Below are 17,014 nucleotides of genomic sequence, written 5' to 3'. Positions count from 1 at the left end.
ATTCAAGAACCTCCACATTCTGACCTCATCTGCTTAAATCTCTCTTACACGCCCCTCTGGCTCTAGCCAGACTCTTCCTCCCAAATACAGTTTGTACATTCCAAATGAAGCCTCCCTTTTATGAATGCCCTTAGTACAGTAACTCTTCTTTGTCATTCACTCAGCAAATTTTATTAAGTACCTACCACATGCCAGGTACTGGGAACATAGCAGTGAAATAAAAAGATCCTTGCTCTCGTGAAGCTCACATTTTGGCAGTGGAGGACAATCAGACCAAAATAAGGAAATATATAATGTAAGTTTGAAGGTGATAAGTGCACTGGAGAAAATAAAGTATGGAAGGGAGAGAGGAAAATTCGGGGGGTGGGTACTGAATTTTTAAATAAGGTGGTCAGGGTAGGCTTCACTGTGAAGGTGATAGTTAAACAAAACTTGAAGGAGGTAAAAGACCAAGCTATGCAGAAATCTGGTGGAAGGGAGTTCCAGGCAGAGAACATCCAGTGCAAAGGGCCTGAGGTAGGAGCATGCTGGGAGTATTCAAGAAACATTAAGCAGGCTTTGTGGATGGCTGAAACTGAGGGAGAGAGGGAGACGGTAATCATGGAGGGCCTTAAAAGCGTATTAAAGACCTAGGACATTACTCTAAATGTGATGGGAAGCCACTGTAGCATTTGAAACAGAGGAGTGAAATGATCTGAACTAGGTTTTAACTACATCATGTTGGCTGCTGTGGTGAAAACAGAAATTTGTAGCCATAGTGATCTAATGTACAGTTTAATGAATATAGACAATAATATTGTACTATAATTATGTAATGTGATAAATATTGCTACAATGGCAACCATATTGCAATCTATAAATGTATCAAAGTAACATACTATACACCTTAAATTGCTGCAATGTTATATGTCAAATTTATTCAATTTTTAAAAATGAGAGAAAATAGACTTTATGAGGGATGGTGGAAGTGGGGAGACAAGATAACAGACGACAGCAGGAGAGAGAGAGATGATGGTAGTTTGGACCAGCGTGGTAACAGTGAAGGTGCTCACACCACATGCCGCCTTCTATCACTAATGATATTTACTCATTTGTATGTCATAGGTCTCTTCCTAGATTGTTATAGTCCTGCGTGGAGAGAAAAAAGAAGCATGGTCTTATGTGTTTCTATGTTTTCCTTAGGGTCAACGTAAGGTCTCGTGCTTAATACTTGTGCTTAATAAACAGAAAGATTGGTATGTGTGTGTGTGTGTGTGTGTGTGTGTGTGTGTGTGTGTGTTTAATTTATTTTTTAAAACAGCTCTATTGGGCTTCCCTGGTGGCGCAGTGGTTGGGAGTCCGCCTACCGATGCCGGGGACGCGGGTTCGTGCCCCGGTCCGGGGGGATCCCGCGTGCCGCGGAGCGGCTGGGCCCGTGAGCCATGGCCGCTGGGCCTGGGCGTCCGGAGCCTGTGCCGCGACGGGGGAGGCCACGGTGGTGAGAGGCCCGCGTACCGCAAAGAAAAAAAAAACAGCTCTATTGTGGTATAATGTGCATACCATAAAATTCACTCATTTTAAGTCTGTAACTCAATGGTTTTTAGTAAATTTACAGAGTTGTGCAACCATTACCACAACCCAGTTTTCAAACATTTCCATCATGCCAAAAGAGCTCTCTCATGCCCATTGGCAGTCACTCAACCACTAATTTAATTTCTGTTTCTATAGATTTGCCTTTTCTGGACATTTCATGTAATAGGAATGATAAAATATGTGGTCTTTTGTATCTGGCTTTTTTCATTCAACACAATGTTTTTGAAATTCATGCATGTTGTAACATGAATCACAGCAGTTTGTTCCTTTCTATTGCTGAGTAGTATTCCATTTTATGGGTATACCACATTTTATTTATCTATTTACTTGGCCAGGGACATTTGGATTGTTTCCAGTTTAGCTATTATGAATAATGTTATGAATATTCATGTACAAGTCTTTGTGTGGACACATGTTTTCATCTCTCTTTAGATTTCCAGGAATGTAATTGTTTTGTCTTAAGGTAAATTTGTGTTTAACATTTTAAGAAACTGACAAACTGTTCACCAAATTGTTACAATAAAACCAGAAATGTATGAGGTTTCCAATTTCTCCACATCTTCACTAAAATTTGGTATTGTCTATCTTTGTGATTATGGTCATTCTAGTGCAATGAATCTCATTGCAATTATAATTAACATTTTCCTAATGACTAATGATGTTGAGCACCTTCTCATCTGTTTATTAACCATTCCCATGTTTTCTTTGGTAAAATGCGTATTCAAATTTTTGCCAATTTTAAAATGGGTTGTCTTATCGAATTTTAAGAGAGTTTTATATATTCTTATTAAAAATCCTTTGAGATATATAATTTGTGAAATTTTCTTCCAATCTGTGGCTTGACTTTTCATTTTCTTTGTGTGTGTGTGTGCTCTTTTTTTAAATTGAAGTATAGTTGATTTACAATGTTGTGTTAGTTTCAGGTGTACAGCAAGTGATTCATATATATATATATATATATATATATATATATATATAGACTGACTGACTAGAATCACCAGTAGAATGTTGGATAGAAGTGGCAAGAGCAGACATCCCTGTCTTGTCCCTGGTCTTAGGGGAAAGCACTCAGTTTCTCACCATTTAGTATTATTATGATGTTAGCTGTAGGTTTTCCAACTTTATCGGGTTGAAGAAGTTCCCTTCAATTTTTTGTTTGTTGAATGTTTTTACCATGAATCGGTGTTGGATTTTGCCCAATGTTTTTTCTGCATCTATTGATATGATAATGTATTTTTTGTCCTTTATTCTATTAACATAGCATATTACATTAATTAACCTTCACGTGTTGAACTGATCTTGCACTCCTGGGATAAATCCCACTTGGTCATGATGTATAATTCTTTTTTATATGTTGCTGGATTCAGTTTACTGGTATTTTGTTGAGGATTTTTGCCTCTGTATTCATGAGAGATATTAATCTGTAGTTTTCTTGTGATGTCTGTGTCTGATTTTGGTATCAGAGTAATACTGGCCTCATGAATGAGTTGGTAAATGTTCCTTACTCTATTTTCTGGAAGAGTTTGTGAAAAATTGGTATTTGTATCTTATCTGAATATTTGATAGCATTAACTAGTGAAACCATATGGGTGGGCCTGATTAAGTTTTAATGAGATTTGTACATTTATCAATTTGGGGAAAAAATAAATAGATAAAAGAGCCATTGATTTGGTCTTTTTAAGAAAGCTTGTTATATAAAGATTTTCATTCTAATGTGGTTTTGAAATATATAAATACACTTCACCTATCTAAAAATGAGCATGCCATCTGTATAAAATACAATAGAAAACCAAGCCAAAAGAGAAAATAACTTTCTAGTACTCAAAACTGATGCCCCCATGTCCATGAATTTTACTCAATAGGAGAGCACCACATGATTCCATGGAGAGTCTATTTACTCTTATAATTCATAAAATGCTAACAGGTTTGGATATCTGCATTCCCCTTTTTTCGTGTTAAAATGTGAATTTTAATTGTAAAAATTGTTTTGGGTGCCCATTTTATGGTAGATTAGAAGTCACAATTTGGAACCAAGTAGAGACTTCTTCAGGGGAAGTCAATGACCAGGAAGTGATTCCTATTAATCTGACAGAGAGGGAAAAGGCATAATAATTATAAAGAACACACAAGAATTCAAAAATCCAAACAGTTTCAAGCCATTTACTGTAGGGACAGATAATCCTATATACCTCAACTGCCTTTGTAGGCACAGTGCTATAATAGATGTTTATAACAATAAATTGGATACATCTAGAATAGATTATGAGCAGGGATAAACTTCCAGTGATTTGGAAAAGTGAGAATAATTTCCAGAATTATTCACTGACTGGGGATTCCATATAGCAGGGTTTTACTAGATTCCCAATGTACAGAGTGATGAATGGCTGTGACTGGCTTGCATTGAGGTTGGCATTTGTATTCTCCTTTCTTAATAATGCCTGATCAAGGCAGAGGGAGGCTAGGGGGCTGAATTAGTTTGCTAGGGCTACCATAACAAAATACAACAGACTAGGTGACTTAAAGGACAGAAATTTATTTTCTCACACTTCTGGAGGCTAGACATCCAAGATTGAAGTGTCAGCAGGTTTGGTTTCTTCTGAGGTCTCTCTCATTGGCTTGCAGATAGCTGCCTTCCTGATGAGTCCTCACCCAGTCTTTCCTCTGTGTACCTGCATTTCTGGTGCCTGGTGTCCAAATTTCCTCTTCTTATAAGGATACCAATCAGATTGGATTAGGGCCCACTCTACTGCCTCATTTTTAAAATAATCACTCCTTTATAGGCCTTGTCTCTAAACACAGTCACATTCTGAGGTACTGGGGGTTAGGACTTCAATATATGAATTTGAGAGGGAGGTCACAGTTCAACTCATAACAGGGACTGATCAGAAGTAGAAGAGATCATAAACAGAATGTGGGAGAAGAAAATAAGAAAATATTCATCTATGATCCTGGAGCCTTTAAGACCTACACTGTGTCTGTGACTTCATAGCAACCCACTGCTTCTTACTTGAAGAAGAACCAGTTAGTTCCTCCCCCACCACCCATATCCTGAAACAAATATACATATGTTCAGGAGGTCTAGGGCTGCACTGGCTGCAAAGAAAGGGCTGTTTGCGGGAGGTCAGAGGGTCTGCTGGGTGCTCCACTGCTTAACTCATCAATGGTAATGTAAAAAACGTCACTTTACTGTCATGCAGCAGAACTGGGAGACTTTCATGAAGAAACAGATAGGAAATATTTGGCACAAACCCGGTACTTACCGAACCAAGACGATTTAGAGAGCAAGATCGTGCACTTCCATCAGCAGCACATGTAAGTACTTTCCCTGGCATCTGCTTCCGCCTGTTCTGCTGGCAGGGAAGACTGAAGCTGCAAGCCTTTAAGTCAGAGAAACTTCAGGCTCAAGAAAACACTGAGTTCCCCTTCGAGCTCTCGGGGTAGAGGTGTCATTCTTTTTTTTTTAGGCGTCATTCTTGCTGGATTTATTAGGCTCATAAATTCTTTCCCCTTGCAGTGGCAGGAGCCCAGCTGAATCTGACATTTTGCTACTGGACATAGCGAGGAAGCTGGACATGTACGGCATCAGGCCGCGCCCTGCCAGTGATGGTGAAGGGATGCAGATCCAACTGGCTGTTGCTCACATGGGCATACTGGTGTTACGGGTAACAGCTCTTTTCCTTTAAAGTCTTCAGTTTTGGGTGTTATCTTGGCTCAAACTTGAATGTCCATTCTCAAGGTGACCCCACCCCTCAGTCTTACCACCAGCAAGGAAGGGAGGCAGTGCTTGGAAGAGTTTAGGGTAAGTCTCCTCCCCTTGATGTGCTTTGCTTCCATTTGCAGTCTGGAGCTGACTGCTTTGATTCTCAGGAGCTCACACATTAGATCAGGCCAGCATGGTGAAGAGATGAAGTCAAGAGGCTCTTTGGAACTTTTAGACCCTAAATAAGAATACAGGTTTTTGGCATCCTAAAAGCTTAGGCTGTGACATAAAGTGCATTCAGCCTGTCCAAATCCACCAGAAACAACCTGAAGGGTTATTCTCATTCAGTTAGCAGTTTTGTTGGAGGTGCCCAGTGCCAGCTAGTAGGGAATTAGTGCCCAACCCTGAAAGCAATGGTTGATGTTTACTGACTCATCCTTTTCCCAGGACTCTGTTTTCCAGAGAGGACTCTCTCCATCACCATTAATCCTCACTCCTTAGAATGTGGCCAGAACATATTTTTCAACAGTTTTTCAGTCTTTTTGGGCTTCTTATATCTGTGAGCATTCAATGAATTTAGATCTAAGTTAAGGTTTAAGAAGCTTCAGAATGATAGGCAGATACCTAGACAGGTTTTGGAATAAATCACCTGTGACAAAGAAAGGGGTGGCTTCAGACCCACTGACCCTCAGGACCGAATTAGAGCACTGAAATAAGTCACAAAGCACATCAGGTACAGACTTGGCAACAAGAATCTTAACCTTCTAATTTATATGGTTATAAACTTTACAGCACGAGAGCCACACTGAAGGACAAAAGACCCAATGGATCACAGGCACACCTGTTCACCCAGGAGGGAATTTTTACCCAGTCCACTCAAACCCTGATTCTTTTTTATTTTTAGATAAGCAACAAAGATATATTATACAGCTCAGGGAAACATATCCATTATCTTGTAATAACATTTTTAAATTTTATATTGGAGTATAGTTCATCAACAATGTTGTGTTAGTTTCAGGTATACAGCAAAGTGATTCAGTTATACATATACATGTATCTATTCTTTTTTTATTAATCTTTTAAAACATCTTTATTGGAGTATAATTGCTTTATGATGGTTGTTAGTTTATGCTTTATAACAAAGTGAATCAGCTATACATATACATATATCTCCATATCTCCTCCCTGTTGAGTCTCCCTCCCACCCTCCCTATCCCACCCCTCTAGGTGGTCACAAAGCACCGAGGTGATCTCCCTGTGCTATGTGGCTGCTTCCCACCAGCTATCTATTTTACATTTGGTAGTATATATAAGTTCATGTCACTCTCTCACTTCATCCCACCTTCCCCTTTCCCCTCCCCGTGTCCTCAAGTCCATTCTCTACATCTGCGTCTTTATTCCTGTTCTGACCCTAGGTTCTTCAGAACCTTTTTTTTTTTTTTTAGATTCCATATCTATGTGTTAGCATACAGCACTTGTTTTTCTCTTTCTGACTTACTTCACTCTGTATGACAGACTCTATGTCCATCCGCTTCACTACAAATAACTTAATTTTGTTTCTTTTAATGGCTGAGTAATATTCCATTGTATATATATGCCACATCTTCTTTATCCATTCATCTATCGATGGACACTTAGGTTGCTTCCATGTCCTGGCTATTGTAAATAGTGCTGCAATGAACATTGTGGTAGATGGCTCTATTTGAATTATGGTTTTCTCAGGGTATATGCCCAGTAGTGGGATTGCTGGGTCATATGGTAGTTCTATTTTTAGTTTTCTAAGGAACTTCCATACTGTTCTCCATAGTGGCTGTATCAGTTTACACTCCCGCCAACAGTGTAAGAGGGTTCCCTTTTCTCCACACCCTCTCCAGCATTTATTGTTTGTAGATGTTTTGATGATGGCCATTCTGACTGGTGTGAGATGATATCTCATTGTAGTTTTGATTTGCATTTCTCTAATGATTAGTGATATTGATCATCCTTTCATGTGTTTGTTGGCACTCTGTATATCTTCTTTGGAGAAATGTCTATTTAGGTCTTCTGCCCATTTTTGCATTGGGTTGTTTGTTCTCTTGATATTGAGCTGCATGAGCTGCTTGTAAATTTTGGAGATTAATCCTTTGTCAGTTGCTTCATTTGCAAATATTTTCTCCCATTCTGAGGGTTGTCTTTTCATCTTGCTTATGTTTTCCTTTGCTGTGAAAAAGCTTTGAAGTTTTATTAGGTCCCGTTTGTTTGTATTTATTTCCATTTCTCTAGGAGGTGGGTCACAAAGGATCTTGCTGTGATTTATGTCATAGAGTGTTCTGCCTATGTTTTCCTCTAAGAGTTTGATAGTGTCTGGCCTTACATTTAGGTCTTTAATCCATTTTGAGCTTATTTTTGTGTATGGCGTTAGGGAGTGTTCTAATTTCATTCTTTTACATGTACCTGTCCAGTTTTCCAAGCACCACTTATTGAAGAGGCTGTCTTTTCTCCATTGCTTATTCTTGCCTCCTTTATCAAAGATAAGGTGACCATAAGTGTGGGGGTTTATCTCTAGGCTTTCTATCCTGTTCCATTGATCTATAATTCTGTTTTTGTGCCAGTACCATACTGTCTTGATTACTGTACCTTTGTAGTATAGTCTGAAGTCCAGGAGCCTGCTTCCTCCAGCTCCATTTTTCTTTCTCAAGATTGCTTTCATGTATCTATTCTTGCTAACCCTGATTCTTGCTATTTCCTATTGCATGAGAGAAAATGGGAAGGGTATGAGAGCAAGACCGTCATGTTAGTTGTGATCTCTTTCATTGTGAATACTTCTGTGGACATTTGGGAACAACATAGATGGTCTATTTTGTCCTACCTGAAATCCAGTCAAAGAGTATTTATGTATTGAGTATCCTTTATCTGTTCTTCATTGTACTATTCTTTCTTTAACAAAAAACAGCTTTATTTAGCTATAATTTGCATAACATAAAAGTCATCTGTTTTAATGGTACAATTCAATGAGTTTGAGTATATTTATAGTTGGGCAGCAATCCATTCATCCTTCTATCAGTATATTTATTGTACATCCACTCTGTGTCAGGTACTAGAGCTGCAGAGGTAAACAGGCATGACCCTGACTTAAATTCTAATAGGAACGTAAATTCCCATAGGAGGAAGACAGGCAATTAAACAAGTAATTACAAACAAATGTGATGTGCTTTGTGCTAGAGGAAGCACAGGATGCTAAGGTAACACATGTGAAAGGGACTTAACATTTAAGCAAGACCTGAGGAAATTATCCAGACCAATGGGATATGATTGGCTGATGAAGGAGGGTGTTCCAGGGAAAGGGCACACAGGCAAAGGCCCTGAGAAGGATAAAGGATGACATAATCAAGAAACTAACATTAAGCATGACATATGGCTCCTGTCATTACGATAGTCACAATTTATTTTGAACGACCAGAGAAATAACGATCAATATCAGACAATGAGTAATCAAAAGCTAATCTATCACATTTACTTTAGTTGCAGAAGTAGTATACCCAACAAAATAATGTGGTTACCTGTAGACAGTGGTTAGATGGGGACAGAGGTAGGAGTGATAGTGGTGGGCATGAGACTTCTCAATATATTTATTTTTGTGCCCCCTTTGATTTTTGGACTATGTGAACAAACAAACAAGAGAGTTAAACTGTTTGAGTAGTCCAGGAGACCTAAAGGAGTTCAGAGGAGTTAGAAATGGGTGTAGGCTATGGCAATGATATGGAATATCCTAGAGGAGGTGCTAGTCATTCTGGGTAAGGAGAATGAGGAGACCTATGGGAGGGAAGGTACAGAGTAGGATGGAAAGGTGTTTTCTGGGAGCAGTGAGATCAAAGTTATAGTCAATATAGTTGGGGCAAAAAACTCAAGCCAAAAGAGTTTAGAGTTGATGTAGGTGGTGCAGAGCTATTGAAGGGGTTTGAGTAAATGAGGTGGCAGAATAAATGGGATTTTTTTTTAAAGCAGTTGAATTTGGAAACCTGGGAAGGGGGTGAGATTAGAGGAGCTATTGCAGTTCAGGTTTCCCCTGCTATTTGAAAGTAGATTATTCCTATGAAACCTTTCCTAGCTGAAAGAGTGTAAAGTGAAGAAGCATTACCTGAGGACATATTTTGCTAATGGGTGCACAAAATAAATCTAGATAAAGTACCGATGTACAGTTCAAAGCTATGGTGGCTTGATGCTGAGCTGCCGAGCAGAGTGTAGTTCCTGGGGAAGGAGCTTAAGAGGTGCCACTCTCACTGCTCAGGGTGTGTGCTGGCTCTATAACAGCTCACTGCAAAACAAATGCTGATTTTTATTTTCTCCTTTTTTGGAGTAAAATCAAAAATCCTCCTTGGATTTCTTTCAGTTAGCAAAAACTTGTAATAATGTGGGTCTTTCGTAAAAGCGAAGTAAAAGCGAAGTGGCATAAAGTGAACTTTCGAAAAGTGGGGTATACCCGGATACCTGCAATCTTTTTCTACTGTGATCCCCTATCCTGGTTAGAAACTTTTGCCAGGCATGCCCCTTCTTACTTGCATTTCAGAGCAGGCTTGTGTTCCACCTGGAATGCCTTCTTTGGCCATAGCTTCTATCTAGTACAACTGGATCAGTCTGTGCTAGAGATAGATCAAGGATAGTCCTGTTCATGAAGTGCATTTTCCAACAGGTTTGCATTGTCTTACAAACCAGCTTGTGCTGAAATTCATCCTGAAATTTGTCATGTGTTTCATCATAGGGAAATACAAAGATAAATACTTTCAACTGGGCTAAAATCCGCAAGTTGAGTTTTAAGAGAAAACATTTTCTCATCAAACTTCATGCCAACATCTTGGTAAGTAGCTTTTGAATAACTTCTTTTACTTTCTACTCACTTGAGATTTCTTGGTTGTTTCTGCAAATGGTTTGATTGTGAGTGATGAAATCTGCCTGGCCCTGACCAATAATATTCTCCCTCTTTTGCCTCAACATAAATAAACCAGAGCTTTAGTCATATTTTTACTAAAGGCAAAACACTAAGAAATCCTATTGGCAGTTCAAAATGAATAAAGTAATAGGAAAATGGGGTGGCTGGGATGAAAGACAAGTCTCCTTAGAAACCATTTTTCAGGGATTTGGTAAGTCAAATGAAAGAGCCCAGATCTAAGACTGTGGACATATTGATTCAACGTTATTTGCTTCCTTTTATAAAGCATTTTCATCTTCTTTCCTTAAGCAAAAATAATTGAACACCTACTACATGCCAAATAATTGAATACCTACTCTGTCCCAAAGCAGGATGTGGGGAGTGGGTATATATTAAGCAAAAGAAGCAACTATTGGGCAAGGCTGCATTGTACAGGGTGGGACAAAGGGGCTAGAAATAATTTTTTATGACTATAAAGGAAATTAAAAATATGTATCAACTACATTTTTGACCTACAGATAATTCAGTAGTTTGGGCTTCATTCTCTGAACCTTAGCCTTAGATAAAAGTGTTCATTTGAGCAGTTCAGAAGACTGAATCCAGTGCAAAGCTTGTGACGAATCCCAGGGCTGCATCCAGGGACCTGGAGAGGAATGAGAGAAGGGGAGCAGCAAAGTGGACTGCACACGTGCATGGGCAAATGGGGGTATATAGTGAGTCAGGAGATGGGGCAACCTTGCACTTTAGGTCTGAAAGACTAAGCTCCCCTACAGCCGATTAGAATACGCTAAATGAGCAGCACAGAGCATCATAGAACAAGGCAGCATAAAGAGGGAGAATGTTTCTAGCTGGTGTGTTAAAAAGACTCATGTATATACAATCATTCTATAAAGGCTACCATTTGTAAGAAAGATCTCCTCCTCCCTCCCCTTTTCCTGTTGGTCATTTATAACTTCTTGTCACTTTGAAAGGATGTCCTTTGATGTTCATTTTAACCTAATTTACAACTTCATAAATATGTTCCTGGCAGAGAAGAGGGGGTAAAAAAGCGTGTGAGGTGAGGAGGGTGTGCAGAGCAAGATTTGCTTCTTAGAGAAGGTTCTGTTTTTGAGCAGTGGCCCTGTCTGTTCCTTGGAAGTTTGCCAATCATTTGGTTTCAGTAGGTGTGAAGCCGAAGGGAGCCAAGTGGAAAATCAGAAGCTGGATGGGCCCCTGGACCAATAGTTTAGAAGGCGTTGGGATTTGAAGGTCTTTGATATTCTTGAAGGATGTTTTGCTTGATAGAAATTGGTTTATACAGGTGTTGTGCAAGGATACCTTGGAGTTCACCATGGCCAGCCGAGATGCCTGCAAGGCTTTCTGGAAGACTTGTGTGGAGTACCATGCTTTCTTCAGACTTTCTGAAGAGCCCAAATCAAAGCCCAAAACCCTACTCTGCAGCAAGGGTTCCAGTTTCCGCTACAGGTAATTAAATATTGCACACAGGCTAACTAAACACACAACTTCTTTTCAATAGCATGGAAGGCAGTAGGAGGAGCTTGAATTCTAGAAGCAATAAAGAATCCATTTCAATCACATAAAGGATTATGCTCTTTACTGCTCATTCTCTGTGTGACTCATTAAGTCAATATTTCCTAACAGGGAGGTAGGGGCAGGTGTACACCCCACTTAAGAGGTTAGATCAGAATTTCTGCAAGGATAAGGGGGCATATGCCGTTTGAGAAAACGTAGTCAATGAACCTACTGTTTTCCTTACGTGCAACTTACATGCTAGCCATAGGAAGGACAGCTCAACAACATCCTTTTGGTGGTAGTTAGGAGAAAGATAGGGTGAGAAAGCACTGCAGGGGCTAAGGGATTTGAGAGGCTGAACAATATTGTAGTGGAGGCTCCTTACTACACGTTAACACCTTGGAGGAAAGGAAGCGAGGTCAAAATAAGAACTTGTTTTTACTTGATCCCACCAGCCTAGGAGTTCTTTGGAAGACGCTTTCAAACTCTTAGCTAAGATAAAAAATTCGAATCCAGTGCTTCCTGTGAAGGATTTTTCAAGTAGTAGAAGCCTGCCCCAGTAAAAAGTGAGATTTTTACAATGTATATATATTTTATGGACTCTTTCCAAAATGTATTCTACAAATCCCTGCCTTTTTAAACAGATGATACTGAGGATATTTGTCCCTTTTCTTAATGACCTATTATAAACATCACTTATTATCCTCTGCTGGCAGCTGTAGTGCAGTGGCAGCCTCAGGGCGGGGGAGGCATGTCAGACCCTGCACCACAGTGATAAATGGCCCAGACTTTTTGGATTTTATTATGTTAGTGATTTCTTTTTTGGTTCTTGTGTTTCTCCCAGCAATCAGCTGGCTTTCTTTGCTAGTGTATGTCTGACTGGAGCAACCTTCTTCTACTGTTTAGTTAGCTGTTTTTCTCCTGTCATGGATTGGGAGACCAGACAAATAGCCTCATTAGAAACTATGTGTAAATTTGGAGGAAGGGGAAAGGCCTTTAAAGGAAAGTATATTCGTTTTCAAGGCCAGAATTTGTAACTGCTATATAGCGCTGTTCAGAAGCGTTTAAAAATTTCTGGGTTCTGAATAGTTGAGGTTGCTCTGCCAGATCCTCGGATAAATGGGTATATTATTAATGTGATGGTCAGAGATTCACGACATATGTCATTCATCCAGAATCTTTCGATTTCAACAATAAATGACACTTTTGAGTTTTAGTTAGCCTACTGGGTTACAAAGGGCATTCATAAAATTGTTTATCTTGATTTTATAATAGCGGAAGAACCCAAAGGCAACTTTTGGAATATGGGAAAAAGGGGAGTTTGAAGAGCTTGCCATTTGAAAGGTACATGGTTTTGTTTCTCTTTGTCACGTTGATTTTTTCTTTTTTAACATCTTTATTGGAGTATAATTGCTTTACAATGGTGTGTTAGTTTCTGCTTAATAACAAAGTGAATCAGTTATACATATACATATGTCCCCATATCTCTTCCCTCTTGCGTCTCCCTCCCTCCCACCCTCCCTATCCCACCCCTCTAGGTGGTCACAAAGCACCGAGCTGCTCTCCCTGTGTTATCTGGTCGCTTCCCACTTGTCACATTGATTTTTAAGTTGAATTTAGAGATTTATAGGGATCCTGTACTCACATGAATACTATTTCAATTCCTTCTCTGTTTGGGGATTTCAGGAAACATTACCCATCTCAGTACCATGAACGACAGTGCAGGTCCTCACCAGACCTCCTCTATGATGTGTCAAAACAAGTAAGGTTTTTGAAAATTCCTTCTTCTTTATATAAATGTAATACATGCACATTTCAAGTGCTTCCAGGAATTAATTCTGCCAGAATCTCCCAGTATGTAAAAAGGTTACTCTGGTCAAGTTGGATTAGCCTCCTGGGGAGGTCTGTCAACTCAGTCTCCAGCCAATAGAAGACCATTGGGTAAACTGGTGTGTGTGCCTTATAGACTGGAAAGATCTGGCACGTCTTTAAATTGCAAGCTGTATTGCTAACATCTTGCAAAATGCAGATCCAAACGAATTTCTATGGCTTTGTATTTTTAAAACTAAAAGCTGCTTTTTTACCTATGAAAATCTTAAGGCTTAGAGGAAGCTATAAGGTCTTGGGTTAAGTTTTTTTTTTAAGTTTTTCTATTTTTAATAAATAAATTTAGGGCTTCCCTGGTGGCGCAGTGGTTGAGAGTCCGCCTGCCGATGCAGGGGACACGGGTTCGTGCCCCGGGCCAGGAAGATCCCACATGCCGCAGAGCGGCTGGGCCCGTGACCCATGGCCGCTGAGCCTGCGCGTCCGGAGCCTGTGCTCCGCAGCGGAAGAGGCCACAACAGTGAGAGGCCCGTGTACCGCAAAAATAAAATTTTAAAAAGTAACTTTAAAAATAAATAAATAAATTTATTTATGGCTGCGTTGGGTCTTCGTTGCTGCACGTGGGCTTTCTCTAGTTGTGGTGCGCGGGCTTCTCATTGCGGTGGCTCCTCTTGTTGCAGAGCACAGGCTCTAGGAGCGCAGGCTTCAGTAGTTGTGTCACGCAGGCTCAGTAGTTGTGGCGCACTGGCTTAGCTGCTCCACAGCATGTGGGATCTCCCCAGACCAGGGCTTGAACCCGTGTCTCCTGCATTGGCAGGCGGATTCTTAACCCCTGCACCACCAGGGAAGTCCCTTGGGTCAAGGTTTTAAAGTACTTTTGCTATGTAATTTTGTTAAGAACAAAGTACTATTCTCCTGGAACTGTGAGATGATGGCTTCATTTGAGTTTTATAGTATGAACCATTGCTCTCCCTTGAAAAAAATTAATTAGAGGTCTCATAAACTCTGTCTTCATTCAAGTCAGAGGCAATTTTTATCTGAAAGGCATCACAGAGGTATAATGCTGGAAGGTACCATCTATTGATTGACCGTCTCATGCCATTTACAGCCCTCCTCCCCACCATTTTACAGAAAATAGGGAGGAGGCTGGAACAGGGAGGTTAGGAGACTTGCCTAAGGTCACACAGCAAATAAAGGCAGAGCCAGGACCAAAAGACAGAACTCCTAGCTCGTGAATACAGCTACTTAACCATATTGCTTGAAGTACGATGCTGGCTCAAGCAGATAGAGAATGCGGAGGCTGGGAGTGTGATGGTGTTGAGAAAGGAAAGTGTCATGTGTATTTTTCTGCACGTAAATTGGGATGTGGTACAAGTTATTACCTTTTATGTATCTATCTATCAACCTTGGCATAGAACATGGGTTGAAAGGCCTTTGTGAAAAACTACCTTTGAAAATTCAAGGCTGATTTAGATCCCTGCCCCCACCCCAACCAAATGGCTTTTTCCTTCTTTCACCAACATGTTCTTTCTCTCAAGGTGGAAGATTTGAGACTAGCCTATGGCAGTGGGTACTACCGAAATGTGAATGGAGTGCACGCCTCTGAGCCTGTGCTGGACAGCAGGAGGAGAAACTCTGCAGTGGAGGTGACCTTTGCAGCCGAGCTGGAGCATTCCAAACCAGAGGCAGAGCCCACATCATTACATCAGTCCCAGAGCAGTTCCTCGTTCCCTTTTATTTATACAGACCCTGTCTTTACCACCGACCCCGATCCTGACCACTATGAGGAAAAGAGTCCTCTAAGCTCCTTCCAAACAAGCTGTAAGTTTGCTGACAATCACACGAGCACATCTTCTGCCCTTACAAGCAAAGTGAGTCCAGCAAGGCAGCTAACTTACACAGATGTGCCCTATATTCCTTGTACTGGTCAGCAGGTTGATATTATGCCTCCCCAAGTCTTCTTTTATGTGGACAGACCACCCCAGGTGCCCAGACAGTCTCCGATCATGGCAGAGGAAAGGGAAAGGCCAGACAGCTATCTACAGCCTACCGCAATGAAGCCAGCCAAAAGAAGCCCAAGGAACCTCAGAATGAAGAGCTTTCAGCAAGACTTTCAAGAACTCCAAGAAGCTATGGCCCAAACTACTGGCAGGGGCAACCTCAATGTAGATCTAGAAGAGGAAGATCCAAATTTAGAAGATGCATTTGCATGTAACATTCAAGAGCCAACCCCTAAACGGTCCCAGAGCCAATCAGACATGAAAACTATCCGTTTTCCTTTTGGATCAGAATTTAGACCTTTAGGGCCTTGTCCTGCTCTGAGTCGTAAAGCTGACCTGTTTACATATGTGTTTGCAGAGCAGGAGTTTCCAACAGTTTTAGTGGATCAGGGAGCAACAGAAGGGTATGTAGCTAGTGAATCCAGTGATTCTGAATCAGAGATTCTTAAACCAGACTACTACTCTTTGTATGACAAAGGAATAAGTTCACCCACGGCCAGAATCCGCTTGTCTTCTGGTAGCCTACAGCTAGATGAAGAAGATGAAGATGTCTCTTTCAATACATCAAGTGCTGAAGATACGACTTTGTGAAAACCATGTAATTACTTTTTAGCTTAAAACGTGAACCCTATGAACATTTCCAGGCCAATTCCATGTTACTAACTTAGGTGAAACATAAGGAACCTTCTGCAAAAACCACTTTCTTTGTTACTATGCATTGGTATTAAGGGACTCTTCTAAGATTAGGCACTTAGCTTATGAAAGATCCAGCTCTGCCCCGTTCCTCAAGCCTCACTCTTCTATTCCCTCTGAATCATTCTGGAACATGCCCTTTCCTCACCAGCCCCATAGCAGAGTGAGGTGGGTATTTGTCATCTCCATTATACATTTCCCCGAAGAGACATTATAAACGAAGGTCAGGCTCTTCAACACTGAAGAACAGTGACAGTATGGATTGACCTATAGAATTGGGTTCTGATATCATTTAGCGATTTAGTAGACTGTGAGTGTGTTGGTCATGTTGTTCTTAAACAATACTACAACTAAAGGTTTCAGTCCTCATTATTCGTGTGGGACCCAGTAAAAATGGCCCTGTTTTATGTTAAAGACTTCAATTTTTTTTTTTTTTTTTTTTTTTTTTTTGCGGTACGTGGGCCTCTCACTATTGTGGCCTCTCCCGTTGCAGAGCACAGGCTCAGCGGCCACGGCTCACGGGCCCAGCTGCTCCGCGGCATATGGGATCTTCCCGGACCGGGGCACGAACCTGCATCCCCTGCAATGGCAGGCGGACTCTCAACCATGGCGCCACCAGGGAAGCCCCAAAGACTTCAATTTTTATAACATATGTTAGGGGGAGCATGGCTCTCCTATATTTCAGGAACAAGAAGGAACGTAGATCCTCTCAACAGAACACAAGTTTATAATTAATCTAGGACTTGGCAGAATTCTAAACCTCAGGAATTCAGGAATTGATCAATTTCTAAAGCCAGACATCTGCCT

At 40.6% G+C, this 17,014-nt stretch overlaps 1 protein-coding gene across 1 annotated transcript in view; it reads left to right on the top strand.

Moving 5' to 3' along the window:
• Positions 1–16,132, top strand: part of FRMD7 (FERM domain containing 7) — a 52,129-nt gene extending 35,997 nt beyond the window's left edge. The window contains 7 exon segments of the mRNA XM_032618981.1: positions 4,770–4,884; positions 5,087–5,234; positions 10,011–10,106; positions 11,479–11,642; positions 12,966–13,034; positions 13,377–13,452; positions 15,053–16,132. Coding sequence (XP_032474872.1) covers positions 4,770–4,884; positions 5,087–5,234; positions 10,011–10,106; positions 11,479–11,642; positions 12,966–13,034; positions 13,377–13,452; positions 15,053–16,132 — 1,748 coding nt within the window.
• Positions 16,133–17,014: the final 882 nt, after the last annotated feature.

The sequence above is a fragment of the Phocoena sinus genome, chromosome X (genome assembly GCF_008692025.1).
Source record: "Phocoena sinus isolate mPhoSin1 chromosome X, mPhoSin1.pri, whole genome shotgun sequence".
Taxonomy (NCBI): domain Eukaryota; kingdom Metazoa; phylum Chordata; class Mammalia; order Artiodactyla; family Phocoenidae; genus Phocoena; species Phocoena sinus.
The sequence above is the reverse complement of the archived record's forward strand: the minus strand, read 5'-3'. Positions and strand labels throughout refer to the sequence as shown.